This window comes from Aspergillus clavatus, genomic scaffold (assembly GCF_000002715.2).
Source record: "Aspergillus clavatus NRRL 1 1099423829796 genomic scaffold, whole genome shotgun sequence".
NCBI lineage: Eukaryota > Fungi > Ascomycota > Eurotiomycetes > Eurotiales > Aspergillaceae > Aspergillus > Aspergillus clavatus.
Window position 1 is genome coordinate 985,070 of NW_001517103.1, and position 25,017 is coordinate 1,010,086.

General features: G+C 52.2%; 13 protein-coding genes across 13 annotated transcripts, besides 4 other annotated features; 6 read left to right on the forward strand and 7 right to left on the reverse strand.

The window, feature by feature from the left end:
• Window positions 1-380: 380 nt before the first annotated feature.
• Window positions 381-417: a microsatellite.
• Window positions 390-416: a microsatellite.
• A 124-nt stretch (window positions 418-541) lies between the features above and the next one.
• Window positions 542-580: a microsatellite.
• Window positions 581-731: 151 nt separating this feature from the next.
• On the forward strand, window positions 732-2,316 carry ACLA_064050 (glycoside hydrolase family 76 protein; the record flags this gene model as incomplete). The annotated part of the gene is made up of 4 exons (XM_001273859.1): window positions 732-828; window positions 894-1,141; window positions 1,204-1,653; window positions 1,747-2,316. 4 exons carry the CDS (start codon window positions 732-734, stop codon window positions 2,314-2,316), a joined length of 1,365 nt encoding a protein of 454 aa, XP_001273860.1.
• A 346-nt stretch (window positions 2,317-2,662) lies between these two features.
• On the forward strand, window positions 2,663-3,502 carry ACLA_064060 (RibD family protein; the record flags this gene model as incomplete). Its single annotated transcript, XM_001273860.1, has 1 exon — window positions 2,663-3,502. One exon carries the CDS (start codon window positions 2,663-2,665, stop codon window positions 3,500-3,502), a length of 840 nt encoding a protein of 279 aa, XP_001273861.1.
• A 145-nt stretch (window positions 3,503-3,647) lies between these two features.
• On the reverse strand, window positions 3,648-4,665 carry ACLA_064070 (uncharacterized protein; the record flags this gene model as incomplete). Its single annotated transcript, XM_001273861.1, has 2 exons — window positions 3,648-4,060; window positions 4,122-4,665. 2 exons carry the CDS (start codon window positions 4,663-4,665, stop codon window positions 3,648-3,650), a joined length of 957 nt encoding a protein of 318 aa, XP_001273862.1.
• A 1,378-nt stretch (window positions 4,666-6,043) lies between these two features.
• ACLA_064080 (phosphoketolase family protein) lies at window positions 6,044-8,479 on the forward strand (the record flags this gene model as incomplete). Its single annotated transcript, XM_001273862.1, has 1 exon — window positions 6,044-8,479. The coding sequence occupies one exon, from the start codon at window positions 6,044-6,046 to the stop codon at window positions 8,477-8,479; it is 2,436 nt and encodes an 811-aa protein (XP_001273863.1).
• Window positions 8,480-8,844: 365 nt separating this feature from the next.
• Window positions 8,845-8,869: a microsatellite.
• A 294-nt stretch (window positions 8,870-9,163) lies between these two features.
• On the forward strand, window positions 9,164-9,589 carry ACLA_064090 (uncharacterized protein; the record flags this gene model as incomplete). The annotated part of the gene is given in 2 exon segments (XM_001273863.1): window positions 9,164-9,251; window positions 9,264-9,589. The coding sequence occupies 2 exon segments, from the start codon at window positions 9,164-9,166 to the stop codon at window positions 9,587-9,589; spliced, it is 414 nt and encodes a 137-aa protein (XP_001273864.1).
• A 489-nt stretch (window positions 9,590-10,078) lies between these two features.
• On the reverse strand, window positions 10,079-12,346 carry ACLA_064100 (uncharacterized protein; the record flags this gene model as incomplete). The annotated part of the gene is made up of 3 exons (XM_001273864.1): window positions 10,079-10,590; window positions 10,642-11,170; window positions 11,420-12,346. The coding sequence occupies 3 exons, from the start codon at window positions 12,344-12,346 to the stop codon at window positions 10,079-10,081; spliced, it is 1,968 nt and encodes a 655-aa protein (XP_001273865.1).
• Window positions 12,347-12,403: 57 nt separating this feature from the next.
• ACLA_064110 (uncharacterized protein) lies at window positions 12,404-14,837 on the reverse strand (the record flags this gene model as incomplete). Its single annotated transcript, XM_001273865.1, has 5 exons — window positions 12,404-13,671; window positions 13,723-13,923; window positions 13,977-14,493; window positions 14,566-14,707; window positions 14,797-14,837. The coding sequence occupies 5 exons, from the start codon at window positions 14,835-14,837 to the stop codon at window positions 12,404-12,406; spliced, it is 2,169 nt and encodes a 722-aa protein (XP_001273866.1).
• A 1,400-nt stretch (window positions 14,838-16,237) lies between these two features.
• Window positions 16,238-17,226, forward strand: ACLA_064120 (putative acetyl xylan esterase (Axe1); the record flags this gene model as incomplete). The annotated part of the gene is made up of 3 exons (XM_001273866.1): window positions 16,238-16,588; window positions 16,645-16,824; window positions 16,897-17,226. The coding sequence occupies 3 exons, from the start codon at window positions 16,238-16,240 to the stop codon at window positions 17,224-17,226; spliced, it is 861 nt and encodes a 286-aa protein (XP_001273867.1).
• Window positions 17,227-17,908: 682 nt separating this feature from the next.
• ACLA_064130 (terpene synthase family protein) lies at window positions 17,909-19,725 on the reverse strand (the record flags this gene model as incomplete). The annotated part of the gene is made up of 6 exons (XM_001273867.1): window positions 17,909-18,062; window positions 18,455-18,687; window positions 18,749-18,872; window positions 18,924-19,080; window positions 19,148-19,494; window positions 19,550-19,725. 6 exons carry the CDS (start codon window positions 19,723-19,725, stop codon window positions 17,909-17,911), a joined length of 1,191 nt encoding a protein of 396 aa, XP_001273868.1.
• Window positions 19,726-20,314: 589 nt separating this feature from the next.
• Window positions 20,315-20,738, reverse strand: ACLA_064140 (uncharacterized protein; the record flags this gene model as incomplete). The annotated part of the gene is made up of 2 exons (XM_001273868.1): window positions 20,315-20,619; window positions 20,672-20,738. 2 exons carry the CDS (start codon window positions 20,736-20,738, stop codon window positions 20,315-20,317), a joined length of 372 nt encoding a protein of 123 aa, XP_001273869.1.
• Window positions 20,739-20,800: 62 nt separating this feature from the next.
• ACLA_064150 (cytochrome P450) lies at window positions 20,801-21,562 on the forward strand (the record flags this gene model as incomplete). The annotated part of the gene is made up of 2 exons (XM_001273869.1): window positions 20,801-21,146; window positions 21,201-21,562. The coding sequence occupies 2 exons, from the start codon at window positions 20,801-20,803 to the stop codon at window positions 21,560-21,562; spliced, it is 708 nt and encodes a 235-aa protein (XP_001273870.1).
• A 164-nt stretch (window positions 21,563-21,726) lies between these two features.
• Window positions 21,727-23,356, reverse strand: ACLA_064160 (MFS transporter; the record flags this gene model as incomplete). Its single annotated transcript, XM_001273870.1, has 3 exons — window positions 21,727-22,548; window positions 22,610-23,072; window positions 23,151-23,356. 3 exons carry the CDS (start codon window positions 23,354-23,356, stop codon window positions 21,727-21,729), a joined length of 1,491 nt encoding a protein of 496 aa, XP_001273871.1.
• A 316-nt stretch (window positions 23,357-23,672) lies between these two features.
• On the reverse strand, window positions 23,673-24,785 carry ACLA_064170 (glyceraldehyde 3-phosphate dehydrogenase; the record flags this gene model as incomplete). The annotated part of the gene is made up of 3 exons (XM_001273871.1): window positions 23,673-23,875; window positions 23,925-24,609; window positions 24,660-24,785. The coding sequence occupies 3 exons, from the start codon at window positions 24,783-24,785 to the stop codon at window positions 23,673-23,675; spliced, it is 1,014 nt and encodes a 337-aa protein (XP_001273872.1).
• Between the last annotated feature and the right edge of the window lie 232 nt (window positions 24,786-25,017).

Consider the following 25,017-nt stretch of genomic DNA (forward strand, 5'->3'; position numbering starts at 1 on the left):
GGAAGAGTTGTGATGGAGCACTACACAGTACTACACAGTACATACCTAGTACTACTAGAGTACAGAGTACTTGGCTCAGGCGCTGGCTTCCCATTGGTAATCACTCTGAGGGACGTGAGACACGCCAATGACAGATCAATGCCTTCCGGTGTATTTGAATGTTGTCCAATGGGTCAATGGAACCATTCACTATTCGTTGGGTCAAGGTGGTATTGGTAATTGGTGGTATTGGCACCCTTGGCACGCTGGAGCTTCCCGCCTGCGCCTCCCCACCAATGGTCCCCAGGCCCCCCCCAAGGCTCCAGCTGAAAAAGAAGAAAGAAAAAAAGTATCCCCCTTAAACTTGTTGTACCTGGTCGTGAGATCTTGGATCTTTTCCCACTACTAATTACTACTACTACTACTACTACTACTACTCTGTACGAAGTACTGAACACTACTCCGTACTGACCGCCTCTCACTCTCTTTCTCGTCTCGGCGGCTTCGCTCCTATTACACATCACGTCATTATTGTCCCTATCGTCGCTAAATATCCATCGGCCTACTCTCCTACTACTACTGCTGCTGCTCTACTACTACTGTCCACCCTCTTTATTCTATACCATCATCCAACAGAGTCCATGATTGTTTCTTTGATCTGCCCGCCGTAGAATGATCCACTGAATCAGGTGTTCCCTGATTTCTCCCCCCTTTTCTCCCTGAACATCAAACTACCGCCCCTCGCCAGGAGAATGCGCTGGCTGAGTTTGCGCCAACTCTGCGGGGCCACATTGCTGCTCCTGCAGCAGGTGGCCCTAGCAGATCTTGGGATTCAAGCGAATAATGTCGGTATGTTTGTTCTTTGATCCATGGCCCACCGTGTCTTGTCTTCCCCTAACGCCATGGATGGCCAGAAACACTCAAGTCAGCCGGCAAGGACCTCGCCGCCCCCATGATGGACTTCTACAAGAAGAACCAGACCGAGGGGATTCCCGGCAAGCTCACGGGGACGTGGTATGTCGCCGGCGCCATGTTCATGACGCTCATCCAGTACTGGCAGGCCTCGGGCGACGACACCTACAACTCCATCGTGTCACATGACCTGATGTTCCAGTCGGGCGAGAATTACGATTTCTTCTCGAAGAATTACAGTCAGTGGCTGGTATGCGGGTTTGGCCCCCGAAGCGTAATCGCTCTCGGTGAGATTGATGCTGATGCTTCCAGGGTAATGATGATCAAATGTTCTGGGGGTTGGCCTCCATCACCGCTTCCGAGACAGGCTTCCCCGACATCTCGGGCAAACCGACATGGACCTCGCTCGCTCGCGTTGTCTTCAACATGCAGGTCGAACGTTGGGATAGGGGCACCTGCGATGGTGGCATGCGCTGGCAGATCTGGCCCTATCAGGCCGGCTATACGATGAAGAATGCCATCTCCAACGGTGGTCTTTTCGAGCTGTCGGCCCGACTGGCGCGCTTCACCAAGAACGGGACCTACGCCGACTGGGCCGAGAAGATCTGGGACTGGTCCGTCACTACGCCCTTGCTGCAGACCGACCGATGGTACATCGCCGACTCAACGTCCAACGAAGCCAACTGCAAGGATGCCGGCAACACGCAGTGGTCGTACAACTACGGCACCTACCTGTCCGGAGCCTCTTTCATGTATAATTATGTTCGTATACCCCTTCCCCCCCCCCCCAACCTCCAAGCCGTCCGATTACCTCTTCAGGGGGAGCTATGACCAGAAAACTAAGTGAATCTCCAGACCAACGGGGACCAGAAATGGCTCAACCGCGTGAATGGACTGTTGGATTCGCTCTTGGCCACCTTCTCCCCCAAGCAACTCGGCGGCAACGTCCTGTCGGAAGTGGCTTGTGAGCCCATCATGACCTGCGATCGAAATCAGCTCGGGTTCAAGGGGTATGTAGCCATGTGGCTGGCGCAGACGTCCATCCTCGTCCCCTCGACCGCAGATCGCATCTACCCCGTGCTGCAGGGGTCTGCTCTGGCCATCTCCAAACAGTGCTCCGCGCCCGACAACACCTGCGGCATGCGATGGTACCAGCCCACCTGGGATGGATACACTCCCGGACTAGAGACACAGATGGCCGCTCTCGCCGGCGTCACCTCGAACCTGATGTTCTTCAAGTCCGCTGCCCCCAAGACCATCGAGTCGAACCCCGACGGCAAGGAACATCAGATTGCTACTCCGGGGGATGAAAGACCGGACCAGCTGGCGCCAATCAACACGGGGGACCGCGCCGGAGCGTGGATTCTCACCGTCGTGATTGTCGTGCTCGTGGGAGGCTCGGTCGGCTGGTTGATTAAGACTTAGGCGGGATGCCAGCACTTGTGGATTGTTAGGCTTCATTGGATCGGAATGATCTGTTTTATTCGGCGTGATCCGGAGCTAATTTATGTTTATATATCTTTGATTGGATATGGGCCATACCTTTTTTTACCATCTTGTATTAATTGTTTATATATATACGATGCAGGAGATTGTCAGTTTGTTAACTTTTGGTACTAAAAATGTCTGCCTCAGGGATCAGGCACCACCCAATTTCGCACCCCTCGAACACCAATTCTTTAACCGCTTTTTCTTCTTCCCAACCCGCATCTCATCAATCATTTGCGGTTACAATTGGACTGGCCAACAGTAGCCCCCTTCCCATCTCACAATGTCCAACAATCAACTCAGAGATGCTCTCATTTTCCCAGACTCGGACCGCGCATTTCTAGAGCCCCATCTTCCGCCCCAGAATGCCACATTTTCCACCACGAAAACCCTTCCCTTCACCACCCTCACTTTTGCTACCTCCCTCGACTCGTCTCTGGCTCTTTCTCCTGGCGCCCGCACCGTGCTGTCAGGCCCTCAATCGAAAGCCATGACCCACTTTCTCCGGTCGCGTCATGATGCCATCCTGATCGGAGTGGGCACCGCGGTGGCAGACGATCCGGGCTTAAATTGCCGCATCCAAGGTGTCGGCGGGTATGGGGCCGACGGACTTCAGGGGCAGCCCCGACCGATCATCATTGATCCCAGCTGCCGGTGGGACTTTACCGAGTCCTCGAAGATCTTGTCGCTGGTCCGGGAGGGCCGCGGTCGGGGCCCCTTTATCATCACCGGGGTGCAGTCCCCGCCCAGCGAAAGGAAGGCGCTGCTGGAGAGGCACGGCGGCAAGTTCATCACGCTGGATGCCATGACGACTGCAGCCGGCGAGCACCGCATGGATTGGTCGGTAGTGCTTGAGTGTCTTAAGACGGAAGGCCTGGGGAGCGTCATGGTCGAAGGAGGAGGGACCATCATCAATTCTCTGCTGGATCCCTCGTCGCAGCACCTGATCGATTCGGTCATTGTGACCATCGCTCCGACATGGCTCGGCCAAGGCGGCGTGGTCGTTTCGCCTAAACGACGGTTCGACGCACGAGGTGAAGCCATTCCAGCGTCGCGACTGACGGAGGTGAAATGGTATCCGTTCGGAGAGGACGTTGTGATGTGTGGAAAAATCATGGCTTAGTTGACTTGGGACCGGTCGGTCGCCTTTCGAATGCTTCCGCACCTTTTCAGGTCGGGTCATAATCCCCACGATATCAAGCCAGTCTGAATTCAAGTCCATATCTATGTATATGCGAATACAAGGGAGATTGGGGATCTTTCAACTACTACGGTGCTGAGACCTCCGTGGTATCTGAGTGCGCAGCTGGCTTGCTTCGCACCGTCACCGCCATTTCGAGATCTTGACCCAGGATCATCCTTTCTTCGTCCTGAAGAGACACCTCCTTGATGAGGCGCCGTTGGCGCTTGTACATTCGCCAGAACACAACACTGCCATGGATCTGGGCCGCGGAGAATGCTACATGCAAGAGCGGCGTCGCAATTTTGAATGACAGCTCCCATCGGTCCCACAGACTACCGAAGAGCCACATGGTCACAATGGTTTCACACGTCGTGCCCGTGGCGGTGGTGATGCACGACAGGAGGAACACTCGGCTGAGAAAATGATGCCGATTTGGGAACACGCGGTAGATGATGATGGCGATATGAGGGAAGAATTCGGAGATGATATCGAAGGCGCCTGCAGAGTGAGCTCACGGCCAGACAGTCTATCTTCACCCGAATGACACTTGTGGACGTACCCCATACTGTACACAGAATGAACTCAATGTCCGCATCTGGTTCTCGTGCCAACCGGAGACTGATGGCAAGCGCCGACTGGCCGATGAGGATCGTCCCCATATGGTGGAGGACGGCAATGGGTGAGAGCTTGACGCGGTAGATGAGCTCAAAGAGGTACATGGCGATCAGCATCTGGGCCACGACTACCATCACGTCCCCCATGGTGGCCGCACTGCCGTGTGCATAGGCAGTATTAAAGGTCGCATTGCCAAAGGTGACGACAACGAAGGGATAGGCAGCGACTATCAAAATGACAATCTTGGTCACCCCGGCGATATGGTGATTAATGAATCCGCGCCGGTTTAGTTCGTCCAAGTTCGTGTAGATCGGTCCGTACAGCTTCTTGATGAGAAATCCTTCCAAGATGTAGAACCGGATGAGAAAGAGGACGACCAGGACCACCGAGATGATCAACGCGGAGAAGGGGACGAGTTCGGAGATGGGCTGGAGAGGGAAGTCTTGAAGTCGTGTATGATCATGACGCGAGACCAACGTGGGGGACATCACGTCTGCCAGGGAAAACTACAGGGACGGAGCGAGTAAGATCCTTGAAATGAGAGAAGCGTAAGAAATCCAGGGACTCTGGCGATTGAGCTTCATTTTGAAGGTTAATGTCTGACTATGCGAGATGGACACGCTGGTATGATCCTTCTGGCTCTCCACGGCCGGCTACATATTGCCGCGACTTGTGAAGACAATCTCCGCTCCACGTCTCCGTAAAAAGACTAAAAAAAGGGGGGACCTTTCCTCCGTACTTCCTCTTTTTCTTTTCCCCTTTTCTGCAAGACTGGTGGTATCATGGTATGCAGGGTTTGTTGGTGGTGGCGCCAATCCATGACCAACCCGGTGAAGCAAAAAGAAGTGAGTGAGCTGATCAAGGTTAAGCTTTTAGAGTAAAAGCTTCGATCTGGAGATCGATCCTACTAGACAGACAAGTAGGCAGTAGGCAACCGCCAATCCGGGATCTATCTATATATGGAATGTGACATGGAGGAATCTCGTGAAAAGTTGACCAGTCAGGCAGTACACTACCAGAGTACCTACTCGGTATGCTACATATGCTGTTTGGGACATTCAGCCGTTAATAATTCAAACCGATTCTTGATCATTCTTCGCAGGACAGATTGGATCCACAATAGGCAGCCATGTTCCTCTGAAATGAAATGAAACAGAAAAGAGATTCAACATTCGGGAAGAACGCTGTGGCCAACTGGCTTGAGTGGAGTGGTGGCTGCCAACGCCCGTGGTTGAATTGCTGAGAGAACCACGATGCTCGTAGCCATCACTATCTCGTTTTCAATCTCCCTGGTTATGCCGTTCTGTTATTATTCTTACTCAATCATTATGACTATCCTGTATGCACTAACTACGCAGAAATGGTTGTGTTCTGGTCCCCGCGTATGCCTGAGGCAGCCAGTTCTGCACGTGACTATCATCGCGCGGTGTCTCTGAAGTCTGAATTCGTTTTCCATCCATGGAATCTCGGTTCATCGTCTGTATAGACGATCCTGAGTATCAACTATCTGAAAGCATATGGCCTATTCGATTCAGGGGCCTGATGCCATTGGACTAGCTGAACAACAGTACGGCCCGACTCGACTGATCGAACGGCTCCCTCGGAGCACACCACGTCATCGACTTCGGCCCATGAACAATGATGCTGCTTTACCAGAGGCACAATGAGCAGAGAAAAACTGGATCTCGGTCTCACTGCAATGAGATGTCAGTCCGTTGACATGGGGGATATTAAACCCCCTCTCCGGCCACTGCTCTCTTGTCCACTTTCCCCCCGGATCTGTTCCCTCCTCGTTATTCTACTTGGCTACGGGCTTCCTATTCTTAATAACTTCGAATAATTGCTAATAGAGGAGGATTACCTAGCATGACGTCAAAAGTAGAAACCGAAAGCATCTCCGCATATGGGGCTGCACGTTCTACGATCACAGGTAGTCCTCTCAACAATGAGGACCTGCGCAAGACCGACGCCTACTTCCGGGCGAGCTTGTACCTCTGTCTTGGAATGCTCTACCTGCGGGCCAATCCTCTCCTAAAGGAACCCCTCACAGTGGAGCATCTCAAGGCCCGATTGCTCGGCCACTGGGGGTCGGATGCCGGCCAAGCTTTTACCTATATCCACATGAACCGGCTCATCAAGAAGTACGGCTTGGATGTGTTGTTCATCTCTGGTCCTGGACACGGTGCACCCGGTGTCTTATCCCAGTCATACCTCGAAGGTGTCTACACCGAGGTCTATCCGGATAAGACAGAAGACGAAGCAGGAATGCAACGGTTCTTCAAGCAGTTCTCCTTCCCCGGTGGCATTGGGAGCCACGCAACTCCCGAAACTCCCGGTAGTCTCCACGAGGGAGGAGAACTCGGCTACTCCATCTCTCATGGCTTTGGCGTCGTCTTTGATCATCCAAAGCTCATTGCCTTGACCATAGTGGGCGACGGTGAGGCTGAAACCGGTCCCTTGGCCACCAGCTGGCACAGCAACAAGTTCTTGAACCCCGTCACGGATGGTGCAGTGCTCCCAGTCCTGCATCTCAACGGATACAAGATCAACAATCCGACCGTTCTGGCGCGCATCAGCCACGAGGAACTCGAGATGCTGCTCAAGGGCTACGGGTGGACCCCCAACTTTGTCGAGGGCAGTGACCGCGACAGCATGCACCAGGCCATGGCGGCCACCTTGGAGCACTGTGTCTTAGAGATCCGTAAAATCCAGCAGCAGGCACGCGAATCTGACAAGCCCTTCCGTCCCCGGTGGCCCATGATCGTCCTACGCAGCCCCAAGGGATGGTCCGCCCCGCGTGAGGTCGACGGGGAGTTACTCGAGGGGTACTGGCGCGCGCATCAGATTCCCATCCCTGATGTGCGAAATAACCTGTCCCACCTGAAGGTGCTGGAAAATTGGATGCGGTCATATAAGCCTAACGAGGTCTTTGACGAGAACGGCAGATTGATTTCCGAGCTCAGGGAATTGGCCCCAATCGGCAATTCTCGTATGAGCGCCAACCCGGTTGCCAACGGCGGTCTCCTCCGTCGTCCGCTCGATCTACCCAATTTCAGGGACTACGCGCTCACTGATATTGAGCCCGGTGTCAGCATCCGTCCCAGCATGATCAATATGTCCCGCTATCTGCGAGACGTGGTGGCCAAAAATATGACCACGTTCCGCGTCTTTGGGCCCGACGAAACCCAGTCGAACAAGCTCGGCGAGATCTACGAGGCTGGGAAGAAAGTCTGGCTGGCGGATTACTTCAAGGAGGATGAGGATGGTGGCAACCTAGCCATGCAGGGCCGCGTGATGGAGATCCTCAGCGAACATACTTGTGAGGGCTGGCTGGAAGGCTATATTCTGTCCGGTCGCCACGGCATGCTCAATAGCTACGAACCATTCATCCATATCATCGACTCGATGGTCAACCAACACTGCAAATGGATTGAAAAATGCCTCGAGGTCGAATGGCGCGCCAAGGTTGCGTCCCTCAACATCCTCCTGACTGCTACCGTGTGGCGCCAGGACCACAATGGTTTCACACACCAGGACCCTGGCTTCCTGGACGTAGTCGCCAACAAGAGCCCTGAAGTGGTGCGAATCTACCTGCCCCCAGATGGCAACACCTTGCTGTCAACCATGGACCACTGTTTTCAAAGCGTCAACTACGTCAACGTCATCGTGGCCGACAAGCAAGAGCACGTGCAATTTCTCAACATGGAGGAGGCGATTGAACACTGCACCAAGGGACTGGGTATCTGGAACTGGGCTAGCAATGATCAGGGCCATGAGCCCGACGTCGTGATGGCCGCATGCGGCGATGTGCCCACGCACGAAGCGCTGGCCGCAACGGCACTACTGCGGGAACATCTGCCCCAGCTCAAGGTGCGCTTCGTCAACGTCGTCGACCTCTTCCGGCTCATCTCGCGCAAGAACCACCCGCACGGCATGTCCGACCGCCAATGGAAGGCCATCTTCACCACCGATAAGCCTGTCATCTTTAACTTCCACTCCTACCCCTGGCTCATCCACCGTCTCACCTACAACCGGCCAGGCCAGCACAACTTGCACGTCCGGGGCTACCGGGAGAAGGGCAACATCGACACGCCCTTCGAGCTCGCCGTGCGCAACCAGACGGACCGATTCAGCTTGGCCATGGACGCCATCGATCGTTGCACGTCGTTGGGCAATACTGCTTCGGGGGTTCGTGAGAAACTGATCAACCAGCAGCTGGCGGCCAAGAACAAGGCGTATGACGATGGCATAGACCCAGATTACATTCGCAGTTGGACATGGGATTATCCAAGGAAGAAGTAATGAATACCAAGCCTTGAAGACATAGAATGTTGAAAGCTACACATGGATTTAGATCTAATTAGCATTGACCAGTAATCTTTGATCAGTGATTCATTCCCGATCTTCAGGTTTAGATTCATTGGTCATAAGTATAATGACTTGGGATATTCCCTTGTTGTCATACTGTCTTACACTATGAGTGTTTAACACTCAAGTCTGAAACACCTATTATGGTAGTAGTCTTTGGCATATTACTGTTGTTCGTCATCTGGAGTAACTCTGAAGCTTTCAGTTAAGATAGATTTTTATTCTTTGTGTTTGGTTGCATGCTTTGTAGCTTGCTCTGTGAAGGGTTATCCTGAGAACAATCTTCTCTTTGTTACCAGTACATATATATATATATATATATATCTCTCTCTCCAGCATCCAGAGGATCAGAAGGTACACAATTGAATTTTTGTCTATGTACTGTGATAGCTTCACAACACTCCCTATGTAGCTGTGATACATATTTTCAGATATATTAAGAATGGCGAGTTGAGTTTTGACTTCCACTTATTCTCCACACACCTGATGATTCCTAGGACCAGTACAGCCCTGAACTTCAGCAAAAGATCTGCAGCCTCAGCGTCTCGCCCATGAGGAAGACTGAGGTACATGAACTGTGGACAGAAATCCTGGAGTTCTATTTTCCAACACCAAAAGATGATCCCACACCTGACACCGTATCTCATCGAGGTGTCTCATAGCCCAACACGCCCCTTCGTGCATACTTCTGTTCAAAATAATCTAGGTATGTATCCAGGAACTCCTTTTCTTGTCCTTCAATGCAAGAGCGCCCCGAGTCCCGGAGCACTTCTACCTTCGCATCAGATTGAATGGCATCTCAAAGACAAGCTGATGGGGTTGCCGGACAGCATCCAGCCGCACGATGGACTGGAGATGCACGGCATTATCACCTACGGACCCCGCGTGCGGTTCTACAGATTGATGGCCAACCGTATCTTTGGTTGCTGTCTCTGGGAGGGCAAAGACCATTTGCACATCCTCGATGATCATGATAGCATTGCCCAGCACCTCACCGAGATCAAGAGCGATTGGCTATCAACCAATGCTCCCGGTGGCATTTAATAGATGGAACCATAAGACGCCATACCCTCCTCATTAAGATGAGACAGCAGCCATCAGGATGAGATCGCAGATGGATTCTAGGCGTTACAGTAAGCTCAATTTTCGCTCCATGGCAACATACAGATCCTTCTGACGCCAATCATTCATTCGCTTCCTGCCATCTAGATGCGAAAGCCGATCAGGGTGTCAATTAGACTGCGTGAATTCACAAATGCGAATCAATTGACCTTTCCAAACATGGTATGTCCATGGAAACTTTACAAGTGCGTAACTCCGTCCCTGCCCAGGTAGTAGTTTCTATCGACATCAGACAGGATAGAAATGTAATGACTAATGATCTTGCTGTCATGTCATTCATCGTGCAAGCGCTTCGTGTATCATGATCTGGCGTTGCTAAAGCAACCACAGAACGATCTCAAGACGAATCGTATAGGAAGAGGTCTTGTCTGCGTCAGCGGGAGATATGATAGGAAAAATTCTGGAATTTGACTAACCATCGGATAGTGGCACAAAGCTGTCCTGGGAAGCTTCTTCGACAACTGGATCAAGATTGAGTGTATCAGAAGCTTCGCTAACAACGACCCTTTCCTCAGTCACGGCATTTTCTGAAGCGTTTGGAGTGGTCTCATCCAGACGACTCGGTGGGTTTTCACTGTTTCGTTCTGATTTTGGTTCCTCCACTTCGTAAGCGGGATTGACGAGCCGCTTAAAGGCCACTTCGCCTGCGTTGATTTTTTCGAAAACATGCTGACGTGCAGCGCGATGATTGGGCGGCAGTACTCTGCTTGTGGCCAGAAAGCTTCCGCCAAGAGCGGAGGTATAATCTCGCTTCACGAACACAAGGATCTCCTGGGTCCTGGATAGCATCTTGGCCTCCACAGATCTGACCATGTCTTCAAGAGCCTGCTTGACCGTGTTCACACTTTCATGAAACATGGACCACCGAGCTTCTTCCACATGGGCGGCCATTGTCGCTTTCATTCGCATAAAACTCCCAATTCCTATATAAGGACGTTAGCGGCACCTCAACCTTCGCGAAAAGTGGCTCATACCGCGCTCAGCAACGCAAGTCTTGTAGGCAGGTTCAAGTGCAGTACCAATCACGGGCTGGAACATGCGGTTGATCTCCTTTGATTGAGCCACAATCGTTGCCATATTCTCGTTGCAAATATCCTTCAGGAGCTCTTGATAGTTGTGCAATTGGTGAGACAGCAGATGCAAACTTGCGATAGGTCCATTTCGGCTGGCTTCCTGCTCTATGTCTTCATGAAATGATTTCAGCAGGCGGCCTGCATCGGAGGCAGCGCCCTGTAAGAGGGATTGAATGCGCCGGGAAAAGGTTTTCTCCCACCCGGAAGCAACGGCCTTGATAATAGGCTGAATCATTTCGGCGTTCCAGTCATGAGGTCCCTGAGCGTTTGCATACACCCCATTACGGCGGCATATAGCTTTGTACGTGGCCCAGAAGTAGCCTCCAGAGGTGCGGTCGTTACGGTTAACCGGCGCCCCCCATCGAAGCACAGTCTTGTTTGCTTCAACTGCGGCGGGGGTGAGGGCATCCTCTGCTCTACAGTCAGTAATCTGAAAAAGGATTGGCAAGAATTCTAATGAAAAATGGCTTACTGCAGGCGTCGAATATGTTGTCATTGAATTCTCCCCGGATGTGTTCATGCACGCCTCCGACGTGTTTCCCAAGCTTCTATCATTCGATGGCGTGGTCAGCAGCAATTCATAACTGGAGGTATACTACCGTTCACATGAAAATGAAGAAGAACACGAAGGAGAAAAGAACCCATACAGTAAATGCGGGTAAGAACCGTTTGGACTTACACTCTCGAGCTTCTGGATCTTATCCTGGATCATCGTGGATTGTCGGGCCTTTTGGGCGTCAGTGAGATGACTACCATGCCTATCTGGGGAAGACCACAAGCGAAGAGAGTTCAGGAGCTGATTGAGACTGTTCAAAAATCGTCGAGAATTGGACTCTCGGCTCACTTCGGTGAGCTTTTTACAATGAGCCTGAAGCTGAGGGATTTCAGTCTCTTCCACTGTCTGGAATCCGGGTATGTCTGCTTCTTTCCGCAATCGCCCTTGCAGCTTCTGGTAGCCTCGGGACGAAACGCAGAAGACAGGCAGGGATTGTGCGACCTTGTCATAATCGCGAGCGTCAACATCTGGGTTGAAATTCGCGGCATCCTCCTCTTCGGCAAGCTCCTGATCCAACTCCTTGACACCAGCGGCAAAATCCTGCCGAATCGCACCGCGGGAATAGTCATTTCGACCAGAAATGGCTATTGCTCTCATCTTGGCTTCGATTTTTGCGTCCGCCTCGTCAATATCGGAGATCTTCGCTCGAATTTCTTTGATCTGAACTTCGAGATCTTGCTTGTGGCGACGGCTTTCTTTCTTCGTGGTCTTCAGTTCTGAGATCTTCTGGCTAATCTCTTCTTTGGTGAGCGGAGTGCGAGTCGCCTCTGGCTGCTCTTCTCCAGCGTCACTTTCCTCATCAGAATCCTCGCTAGACTGATCAGTGTCGACAAAGTCGCTCCCACCATCGCTCTCTGGAGTTCGCGCCTTCTTCCGTCCCTTGGAAGTCTTGCTGCTTGAGCCACGTTTTCGCTTTTTGGAAGCTGACTGGTCTTGGGGAGCAAAAACAGTTTTCCCATCGTCGAGATCGTCTTTCAGTGCCTCCCATACTTCTAGCAGTTCGTCGACGTCGTCCGCCGAAGCCGTGTAAACCGCTTTGGTTTCCTTCATCTCTTCCAGACGCCGTTTGAGCTCTTGCTTCTCCTTGGCAAGTTCGTCGGACTTGGCCTAATGTGCTCCTATCTCCTCCTCCAGGCCCAATGATTCTTGGCACTCAATCAGACTGATATCGTCCGTCTTGCTGCAAATGAAGGTGACAGTGTTGAACCCGCCATCCATCTTTAGCTGCCGCTTGAAAGTGTCGCCGAGGAGCGATTTCGCCGCCTTGTCGTCGACAGCTCGCGTGATGGGAGCCACAATCCACAGGCCGGTACATTGCTTCATGTAACCTTCTGCCACGGCAGAGCGAGCGGCATTGGAGTCGTGAACGCCCGGCAAGTCGACGATGACAGCGCCGGTTGATAGTGCCTCAGCCTTCACGTATAGGCGTACAACTTTGATCAGAGGCCAGAACTCCAGCTCTCTGGCAGGCTTCTTTTTGTCTTTGTCCTTTTCTCCCGTGGTTTTCTCTTTGCTATCGACAAAATATTGGAGTTTCTTGTAAAAGGGAAGAGAATCGGATTCGGCAATCTGCCGCTTTCCCCCGAGCACATTTTGGACGTTGGGATGCGCCATCAGTTGCTCAACTGTACTCTTCTGCAGCATCTCTCTGGTAAATTTGGGGTACACTGCCTTGATCTTGGCATACGCTACACCCGCCTCGCTCTCCTCATTGGTGGCCTCACGAGAGACGTTGCCGCTGCCATCGAAGAGATCTTGAAAGAGGACCCGGAGCTCCCTTTCCCAGTCTGCTCGCGTGATAAATTCGATCTCAGCCCGATAGGGGTCGTCGGCGGTATTGTAGGAGATCTCGGTTACCACCGCGGTGCAGGCTCGCATGCAGTTGGTCGGCACTAGCCGTTCCTCATCGAGCATGGCATTAATGACGGAGGACTTTCCAGCCCCAGTGTTACCGACCACGCCGACAATGGTTTTAGGCTGCGCGGCCTGACTCTGCACTTTCTCAATCGCCCGAAGCCATTGGGAGGCATCTTCAATGGCGACTCGACCAAGCGGCTCTTTCAAGTCTTCAAGTAATTTGACTCCTTGCTGCATGGCAGCCTCGAGAAGCTCAGGGGTGCTCTCCGCGAAAAGGCTCTGGAGAGAAAGTTGGGGCAAAACCTTTGGTTCCGGCTGGTCTGCTGCTGGCAGTGGCGTGTGGGGCTTGTTCCCATGGAGGGGGGGTGGTGTGTCTGGAGTTCGGACAGAAGGCGGATCAGTTGAAAGCAAGGGAGGCAGTTGATTATGCCGCATCTTCCGTCCTTTCTCAATCCAGATGCTTCTGGAAGCTGTATTCAATCGATCCCAGTCTTGCTTCATCGTAATGAAGGCTTGGTCTAGATCTTGTTAGAACCAGATTAATTGAGAGGCATCTTGGGGAAACTAACCTGGACCGTGGATGTCCATGTAAACAGCGTAGACGGATTTCCGGGGGAAGAAATACTGGTAGAATCCGGCATTCTGATTTGTGAACAGAGTCATGGAGGCGTTGTTGGCGCGAGTGAACAAAAGAGCCCGTTTCCTGTACCATTCTCGGGCTTCTGGTAACATAATCTGCCATTTGGCAACCAACTCTTTCCGATGATGCTCTAAATTCGATTAACGACACTACTCCAAGAGCGCATGGCAAAAGCGTACCCACCAATGGACACATCGGAGTGCACACAACCATGAAAGATATCCGTCAAGCGCTCATGGATAAAATCCCGCCTGGCGCACTCTGCGAGAAAGTCGTGAGATCCAGCGGGTATCGCATGAAAGGTCTGGATAGTCTGACTCGGGGTGGGAAGCGATACGGGAGATTCTTGTTTGCATAACGTCCCAGGACCGAATGTCTTAAGCGGAGGAATGAGGTTTTCATGGTCAGGTGGCCAATTCTGTGGTTCAGGCTTGACCAGCGACTCTGGTTGCACGTTTCTGGCATCTACAGGAGCAAGGGTTGATAACGGCTGGAGGGGATCACGCTGGGGCGGGCTGGTCCGAGAAACTAAATCCGACTGCTTGATGGACTCGAGAGCAATGACACCATCAAAAAAGGAATCCAACTCCCCAATGGTTCTCGTCGAATCGACGATCAGACCGTTATGTCGAAGCAGTATGGGTTGTGGGTCAATACTTCGTAACCGGCATTGTTTTTTGATTGCTTCTATTTTGGTGTGCTGGAAAGCGATAATGCCAGAATCAGCATGTCTGCAGCCTTATCCCCCCTGTTCCCGCCACGCTTCACTTACACTGCGGCATTTGATCCATAGGATGTCTGCGCCGTAGTCGGCAGTGAGGATTGTCTTGCTGTCATGCAGCACGCCAACCCAAAAGGTGTTCGGAGTCAGGGGCTCATCCGGTCGCTTTGACTTGACATTGTCGTGGAAGTTACTAATGCAATGCAATTCACCAGTAGTCAGATCTCATAGTAGTAGATGATGAGGGGCGAATGACTTGAGTGGAGAGGGATCTCATCTCACATGGCATTAGCATCCACGGGTCGGAGTGACGGGAGCGACATTTTTGAGCATCAACGAGCGAGGAGACCAGGAATGTACACACGGCCAGCAATCATATTCAAGATGGGATATGGATGATTTCTCAGCTTGGCTGGAGTGACATGGAGGATAGCGATGGCATCTTTCTGTAGGTGACAGAGAGGTGATTTGCTTCTCAGTGATGCTAAACAAAAAAGTCGCGTCGCGCATGAGAGGCATATGTCCCGATTGGGCCTAGCTCGTCCATGCACCCAGCCTTTACCTTACTGGGTTTAGCTGATCCCGTGATAGCCATTATCATGTGTTTGGTCTGAAGACTTGGAGCCTGAGGCTCGATATACACACAGACACTTCAGAGATGGCACATTCATTTTGTGTCGGGCTACCGTCCCTTGACGCTTTGCTCGATCATAAACTCCATCTTGAAACTCGAAAGCCTGCTCTCTGGTATCATATCATTGCTACTGGCGATGGATCCACCAACAGCATTTGTCCAGGCTAGATGCCATGGAGGTGAAAAAATCCCCACAAATGGGTTGCTCTCGGTCTGTGATGCTATAACTTGACGACCTAGATGTCAATGACTCAATACACGTCCCAATAGCTTTGAGCTAAGACCAGAGTCTGAGCGGGACCGAAGGATTATTGGATAGTCAACTAACTACCGGACCGACTTGCCGATCATATTGCTCATTCCCTGGGTCTTGTTGAAGCCCCTCGACATGTGCAGCTAAAAGCCCGGTATGCAATACAACAATTTGCAAGGTCTGGTGCATGCCGTTGCCCAACTCATGGTTTGCTGTCGGTTGATGCATCTTAAATGCAAGCGTCACCCTCCATTTAGGCTATGCCCGGCGTCCTTGATTCACTGTTCATTATTGGCATATTAGCCTAATTGACCTACAGAACCTTGCTTGATCGATATCACCTTCGGCAGATGAAACGCGGGGAGAGGTGGATTCGTCAGACCAGCAGACAGGAGAGGAATTCTTCGTATCTCCCAGAAGGTGTTTCGGAAAAGACACGGTGAACCCGCGCCATGCCCCTGGTTCTTTGCCTCGCAACCGATGAGGAATCGGTGCATCTGGCCAAGTCCTTGTAGTACGCTGGCACATTGGCGCATTGGAATAGCTTGCTTGACTCGACCAAGTATATCCATATCTTGCGGCTAAAACAGCGTCGGACTGATGTGTCCACATCACTTGAGCATGTCTCGCCCACCAATTACTATAACCTGTAGAAGCCAATGGACTGAGGATAATCAATTTCGGGCGAAAGGATGCTCCAGTTACACTTAGATTGCGGGATGGATGCCGCTTGCTGGCAAAGGCTTGGTCTATAAAAGAGAGAACTGGGGGCGTTCAGAACCCGCTACAGACTGTCCACAGTTATTCTTGTTTCTCGAGACATACCCTCATCAGACATGCTCTTCACCGCTGTCACTCTCGCTCTGCTGGGCCAAGCATTGGCTAGTGCCCTGGATCTGGAGGAGCGCCAGAGTAGTTGTCCCAATATCCATGTCTTTGGCGCTCGTGAAACCACCGCACCCGCTGGCTATGGTTCGTCTTCGACGGTGGTCAATCTGATCCTCAATGCCTACCCAGGCTCTACCTCGGAGGCGATCAGTTATCCTGCGTGTGGAGGCCAATCTTCCTGTGGAGGAGTCAGCTATGCCAACTCGGTGGTTGCAGGTATCAACGCCGTGGCGAGCGCTGTGAACACCTTCAACCAGAAATGCCCCCAGACCCAGCTGGTTCTCGTGGGATATTCCCAGGTGGTTCCCTCTTCTTTTTCATGGATATTCTAGTATGATATCTGACCGTACGACAGGGTGGTCAAATCATGGACAATGCCCTTTGTGGTGGGGGAGATCCCAACCAGGGGTATACCAACACGGCTGTCGCCCTGTCCGCTTCGGCCGTCAACATGGTCAAGGCAGCCATCTTTATGGGCGACCCTCGCTTCATCGCCGGTCTGTCCTACGAGGTTGGCACCTGCAAGGTTGCTGGGGTATGCGCTTCTCGAGCATCTTTTCATTCTCTTCCTTCTTTGAGGACATGTCTAATACTCGTGGCTATCCAGTTTGATCCGCGCCCCCCCGGCTTTAACTGCCCCAGCGGTAGCAAGATTCAATCGTACTGTGATGCCGCTGACCCATACTGCTGCAACGGAAACGATGCCAACACCCACCAGGGCTATGGAAGTGTCTATGGCCAGGCTGCCCTGACCTTTGTGAAGAGCAAACTGAGCTCCAGCAGCTCGGGTGGCGGCTCTGGAGGTGGCTCCGTAGGTACTGGCGGTACCATTGCTCGCTATGGACAGTGTGGAGGCCAAGGCTGGACCGGTGCCACCAGCTGCCAGAGTCAGTATACCTGCACGGCCGTTAGCCAGTGGTACTCTCAATGCCTGTAAATGTGGGTCATATTGGAAAGCCATGGTTGGCCATGAACCTGGTTTTCGAGAAAACGAGGGACCACTGATTGTGTTCAATGCGCTTTACTTTTATTCTGTCGCTACTTTTTTTGATTGCCCAATGAGCAATGAGAGTTCTGAAAATGTTGGGCTTGGGGGTCGAACTTGACGGTGTTCCTCCGATACATACTGCGCTCACCTTGCTGAGCTGTTGATTGAAAGGCTGATCGCCTGGCTTCCAATACATAGTCCTATGTTTCGGAGAGCTAGGTTACATATGCCAGGATGATCCGTCCGAGGTTTAAACTCCCAGTTAATTTCCAAGCAACAGAAATCATCCCCAGCGGCCAAGATGAATCCTATAGTCCTAAAAGTAGATAAGATATAAGAAATATTAAAAAGAGTGAATATCACCATAACCAAGGCAGCCTACTACGAAGCTATTTGCGAATGACACCTCGCACCATTGCGCCTCGATCAACCAGCCACTGCACAATTTGAACTTTCCCTGATCTAGTTCTTTTCCGCGACGATGGTAGGTAAATGGGACCCCGTATCCAGCGCCAAGTGTAGCGCAGTGGGACCATGACCGGGACAGTCATAGGAGCTGGTGTCAACACCTATGCTGGCAAAAATATTGACACCCCTTTCGAGCAAGAGTTGACGATCTCAGGCTGACCACTCATAGCAGCGAGGTGAAGGGGCTGTCCTTTCCAGGGACGGGAGTGCCCTGGTATGACCCTGTAGGCTTGATATTTGTCTCCTTCCACGCCACTGTCGCCGCATGTACGTCCGCTCCTGCCTCGATGAGGATCTTGACGATATCCGTAAGGCCGCTAAAACAGGCTACCTATATGCAACGGACACCATCCGTACCACTGCTCTCTCTCAATGTCAGCACCGCGATGGAGAAGAAGGGAAAAGATTTCCCTATGTTCATGCTCGGGTGTATAACTGAGCGCGAGTAATTATTTGCTAAAGGTAAATTAGTTACATAAAAACTTAGCTATATCATGAATTGCATCTCGACATCATAACGATGATCCGCAACACTGACTCCGGTGACGAATCCTATCTATGTCATCCGCCGGACACCTCTCAAACAACAATCAGTATGCCACCGTCAGCGTCCCGGGCTACATCACCCAGACCGTATCTCGTCGTCGTCTGACTGGGGTGGCAAGTTAGCCCTTGCTTGTTGCGCACTGAAAGGCTAAAAATGACAAACCTCCACAAAAAGTTCGCCATCTGATTGTATTGGCACCCGACAATATAGTCGGCGAGCTCATCCGCGTGGTCGGTATGGGTTATCCTGGTCTCCTTCAGGAATGCGTCGGCGATTTGGTCGAATCGGTCGATGCTGCGGCTGATCTCCTCCTCGGTCTCTTTGATGGCTTCATGGATGGTCAGGCCACGGGCGCTGACCAGGACGGGAACCATGCTGTCAATATCGCCGTGTTCCTGTGTTGTGCAGGTCAGATTAGAAGATGTCATTTCCCTCCTTATGTGTTGTTTGATCCACAATTTCCTTTCGCAGCGAGAGCAGGTCATTGGAAAGAGACATGTTCATGATCACCTCGTACCAGAGCGAGATCATCTTGGGATCGGTCATGATCTCGCGGGGGATGTCGTTGCCATCGGCGAATCTGTGAAGCGTGTGAGCGAAAGGTCAGAAACCGTGGGGAGGAATGCCTCACTCATTAAGGGCCAGCATGGAAGTGACTGCACTTGTCCCCATGCGGGTTTCCAGGTATTCGGCCACGATGGGGAGCCGTCCCGTCAATTTGCGCTGCTGTTCGCGCTGCTGGCAGTCCATGTAGTAATCGATCTCGTTGACGAATGTCATGATTTGATCTAGAAGAAGGCAGTCCCCCATGCCTGTCAGAGATTGAGTGAAAGACTAGAGCAGAGTACAACGGACCATAGTTGTAGACCTTGCGCAGTTCTGCCCCAATCACATCCAGACTGCGGATCAGCTTCCGCTGGGGAGGATGGTTCTCAAAGTCCCACTTGGCGGTCTCTTCGTCGCCGACCCCGAGGCAGAATTTGACGTACTCCAAGGACTCCTTGCGAAAGTCATTGGCATTGTGGATGTTGACGAAAAGATCGGAGGTGGACTGGTCGATCTCATCGTCCCAGGTGAAAAGCCAGAGGAACCAAAAGGTGCAGGTCTGCAGTCGATCCGGGGCCGCTCGAGGCCACCACATGGCGGAAAGTAACGCATAGTCGTCCTGAATTAACTTTGCTGCTTTCTTCGGATGATAATACCTGGGACAGGGATATCAGTGCCTATTAAACGCTGACGGTAATGAAGGGAGCTTACTCTTTGATCCGAGTCTCCAACGCGACCTTGAGCTGTGGATAGCTAGGATTCACCGCGGTGGGCCAGTCCCGGTAGGAGGGCTTCAGATTGGGGATCAGGAACAGCTCTTTCGTGAGCTTTGCCTTGAGAGCTGGTCGGGGATTGACCACGGGCTTGACAGCACAGGACACGGTCATTGTGGATGGGACAGAAGATAGAAGGCAAATAAATAGTGCTTGGGAGAATCTGTCGGCGAAGTCGCTTGCTCCACGCTCTATATAGGACGCAATCGAACTGGGTCTGGATCAAATGGAGGAATTGTATTCTTCGGAGCTGTCAATTTTCATTCCGCCATTCATGCTGTGCTCCAAGTGATACCACTATAATGAGTATCAATCAGGAAATACTCCAGATAGGAAACATCGTCCGCTGCTAGTCAGTTATTCATGGATGTCCTGATGTTGTGGCATACTGTCTAGTTAGGCCTTTCCTCTCGAGGGTCAGGATGAGAAAAAGGATCAGGCCCATCCTTCCGACAGGCCTTAGGCCACCCCCTGTCTGGAATCTCGATACTACGCCTCCTAGTGGATGATTGTGGTGATACCTCTCATATCTGGCTTTAGCGCCTTGAATGGGCCTTATTTTGCATGGTCGAGACTCAATACATCTATCAGGCCTAGGCTTAGACCTATATTGGAAAGGAAATATGTATGCATCGGCACCTTTCCTTCGGTGATTTAATCCAACCATTGTATTTGTACCTATAGATTCTAAGACTTGACTTGATCACCAGAGAAGACAATTGGTCAACATCTCCATCAACGGTAATGTATATTCTAATCCTGGTCGAGCCTGCCCTGGATCGCGCACAGCAACGATAGCGGAATGACTTCCGGAGGTCGAGCGAACAAGGTCTCCTCGGAGGCAAGTCGGCGGGTACATCCGGAGACATTCCTCGATGGTGGCTGCGAGATAGTTGCACTTGGAGGCGCGGGCGACCGTGATTTCCTCGTCGCTGGCAAAAGTCCCCCGGATCTCGCTGGCGAGCTTGGGGAATATGGCTGTGTTGGTGGCGAGGTAGAACGTAGCCCCTGTGTATTGTGGTCAGTCGGGTGGCCAATGCAGAAGCAACAACAATCGTACCGCAAAGCAGGGGAAGGAACAGCCCCAAAAGCGTCACTTTGTGGCTAACCAAAGATGACATATCCATAGCCCGCATCACAGAACCTCTGTCGCAAGAGTCCACATCAGCCCTGCGGGATATCTTTACCAATGACCCGGATAAGCCTCCCGCGCCGGCTGGCGGCGCAGGGCAAGGAAGCCGTCCCATTTGACGATGCGATTGAGTGGTTTGAGCAAATGGCCTGGAGCAAGAACATTACCTACGACCCGGAGATTGTCCAGCTGTTTCTCTCCACGGTGGCGATCTATACCACCTCGGACCTGCTCACGGTGACCCTCTTGGACTTTGCGCGCAACCCGGAGATCATTGAGCCTCTGCGGGAGGAAATCACCGCGGCACTGGAGCACGGAGGATGGAGGAAAACCTCGCTCACGGAGATGAAGCTATTAGATAGCGTGCTCAAGGAATCCCTTCGCTTGAAACCTATAGCTGTCGGTCAGTCTTAACCCCCACTACACGATTTCACTGCTGACCACGTTTAAATTCCAGTGTCAATGCGTCGCGTCGTCATGGACCACGTCAAGCTGTCCGACGGCACAGTCCTCACCAAAGGCACCAAGCTGGCCGTCTCCTCGCACCACATGTGGGACCCATCCATATACAAGGACCCAGAGAAATGGAACGGCCAGCGATTCCTGCATCGGCGGGATGTTCCCGGCCAGGACAAAGACGCCGTCTTCGTCGCGACGAGCGAGCGGCATCTGGGATTCGGCCATGGCAAAAACGCCTGTCCCGGTCGGTTCTTCGCCTCCAGCGAGCTCAAGGTGGTACTGTGCCATATCCTCATGAAGTATGATATCGAGCTGCCGCCGCGGGCGGTCGTCCGGCATCACTATTCGGGGGCATCGTAGCCGACCCGGAGGCGAGACTTTTGATTCGTCGACGGAGTGTTCCTTTACCTGCTGGATTTGAATAACAGATGGATATATAGAATACCAGTATTCCTTTTCGTCAGTAGGGTGACTGCTGTCGATCGCATAGTAAATGTCCCGTCATATTTCTAGAACGGTGATTCCTACAAATTCACCGGCCACCTGGTCCGAATATATTCCCCGTACCAGTAGATCACAATCAACAACGGAGTAAAGACCAAAGCCATGAACGCCAGGACCGAGTTCCCCCATCCGTATCCCAGAGTATCATACATCCGAAACCCGGCCAACGGCAAAAGCGCTCCGCCAATGGATCTGAGCACGGCATTTGCCGCGATGGCTGACGCCGCATAAACAGGGAAGGCGTCGGACACCAGGTACCCGACCATGGGCATGAAGAAGAACATGTTGCCCAGGCCCACGATGCCAGAGCCCAGGATGGGCATGATCCAGTGCAGTTTCGCCCGGGCACTCCAGCCGTACCAAAACAGGCCGATAGCGATGATGGGTCCGGAGAGGATCATGAGCGGGAGCCGGTGTTCGGGTTTTGCGGCGCCGAAGCGCGCGGCCTGCGCGACGACGTAGCGGTCGCTCGTCATGGAAAACACGATCAAGCCCAGGATGTTGCCGATGCCCATACCCAGGTACGCCAGCCCGGAGATGCCGATGGAGAAGTGGTAGGTGGTCTGGAAGACGGAGAGGAAGGTCGTCACGAGCAGATAGAGGATGCCATACATGACGGCACAGGCGAGGGCGATGAGCAGCGTGATGGGCGAGAGCAGCAGCATCTTGCTGGGGCGGATGAAGTTGTGGACGAGAAGCCTGGGGGTCATCCCCTTGTCGAGTTTCGATCGGAGGAGCTGGTTATCCGTCTCCTTGCGCAGTCGTTTTGCCTTGCGCTCCAGAATGGTCAGCGCATATGTCTCTCGGGAGAGCAGGATTTGTGCGGCAGCAATGACTCCATTCTATGAGTGGTTTCCAGTCAGTTCCAGCACCCATTTCGAACGGTGGATTCTCTTGACCTACCACGATCGTCAGGAGCCAGAACACCCACCTCCAACTCAAGCCCTGCGTCAAGAACCCCCCCCCCCCCGCGACAGGTCCGATTGCCGGTGCTGCCGCCTGACCCAAGGTGAAAAACGAGAGAGCCAATCCTCGCTCCTGCACGGGGAACATGTCCGCGATGGTCCCGCCTCCGATCGTGAGAGGCGTGGAACCCGTCGCACCGGCAAAGAATCGAAAGACTATGAGCATCGACATATTGCTCGAGACTGCGCAGGCAATCGTGAAGACGGTGTACAGGGTGTTGGATACGGTGTAACAGATCCAGCGGCCGTATAACTCCGACAGGGGGGCGACGAGAAGGGGACCGAAGGCGAGTCCCAGAACGAAGATGGAGACGACAATAGTCTCGCGAAGCTGATCGTTGGTGTGGAAATCGTTTGCCAGTTGGATCACGCCGGGAGCGACGATGGATGAGGCCAGGGGTCTATTATCACGGGCAACCTGTCAGCTTCATGCAGTTGACAAACTTGTCCTGTCTCCCGAGAAGAAAACAGACACCTACATGGTGAAGGTACCCGAGGAGATGATGGCGACATGAAGCCATTTGATGAATGGGGGCCAGTTCAATGGGTTCGCGGGATCGTTCTCACCATCCCACCAGACGAGATGGTCCTCCTCCGTCTGGGGACAGGGTTGTTGTACGTCTTGCTTCTGCGATTTTGTAGGAGAACTTTGTCTGTCGATGCTTTCCGCCATCTTTTGTTCCATGATGTAGTGTGGATGTGGGAAAAGCGTTGATGCGAGAGGAAGCAGACCAGCCGGATTGAAGGCTTTTATCCGTGCCATACACACCCTCACCGCGGATACCTTGGGTATTCACTAATGAATGGCTAGTAGCCCAGTACACATCTTGCAGCCCTTGATCTTACGGCACACTAATCAAGCCACAGTATATGTCAAGCTTTAATATAGTCTACTCTGTATGTCTCAGACGGAGAGAATTGATTCGTGGATGATTGATTAGCCTGGCAGGGGTCCAAAGAGCTCTACACCATAAGGATCATATGCTTCAAAGATACATAAATCACTTGTGATCATCCACGCTGGCAATATAAGCCACCAGGTCCAACACTCGCCGGCTGTATCCCCATTCGTTATCATACCAGCTCACCAGCTTGACAAATTTAGGGTTCAACGAGATGCCTGCCTTGACATCGAAAATGGACGAAGATGGATTTCCAATGATGTCTCGCGAGACAACATCCTCCTCGGTGTAGCTGAGGATCCCTAGGATTCATTAGACCGCTGACGTTTAGAATATACATAGGATGCTTACCCTTGAGCCGGCCCTCCGATGCCTCCTTGATGGCAGCAACAATCTCCTCATATGATGCACTCTTCTCAATCCGGCAAGTCAAGTCGACCACCGACACATTGGAAGTGGGTACCCGCATTGACATGCCAGTGACCTTGCCATTCAACTCGGGAATCACCTTACCCACTGCCTTTGCTGCCCCTGTACTGCTAGGAATGATATTCTTTGCTGCAGCACGGCCCCCGCGCCAGTCTTTGGAGGACGGGGCATCAACCAGTTTCTGCGTTGCCGTGTATGCATGAATCGCCGTCATCAGGCCCTCCACAAACCCAAACTTCTCATGGATGGTCTTGACCAGGGGGGCCAGACAGTTAGTGGTACATGAGGCATTCGATACCACTGCTGCACCGTCATACTTGTCCTCATTCACTCCCATCACGTACATCGGAGCATCTGCCGATGGGGCAGAGATGATCACCTTCTTTGCTCCACCTAGTAGATGGGCCTTTGCTTTATCAACTGTGGTAAAGACTCCAGTTGACTCGATGATATACTCCGCCCCCGTATCCTTCCAGGGAATATCAGCGGGATTCTTCTCCGCATAGAATCTCACCCTTTTCCCCGGCTGGATGAGGAGGGAGTCGTCATCCATACGGACCTCATGCTCAAAGCGGCCGTGGGTGGAATCGTACTTGAGCATGTATGCCTATTTGATATCAACATAACTCCGGATTAGTGTCAAAGATCGACACATACCGCACACTTGATATCGATAAAAGGATCGTTGATAGCAACGACCTCGAGATCCTCGTGGGTGAAGGAGTTGCGGAGCACGATGCGGCCAATCCGGCCGAAGCCGTTGATGCCCACCTTGATGACCATCTCTTTTCCTTTGGTTTAGGCCCGATGGGTTGTGCGCTGGAAGAGACTTATGGGGGGGAAGAAGCAGACCCGAGTGAGTTCGGTATTTAAGTCTCCTTCCTGACCATCGTACGATCCCATTCCATTCCTATTCTGGTCATAGATGCATGACAGGCGCTTTGCTATCTAGGTATGGACAGGGTATGGACATCTGGAGTTGAGATAGATTCTGCCTGACTCGTAATATTGTCTG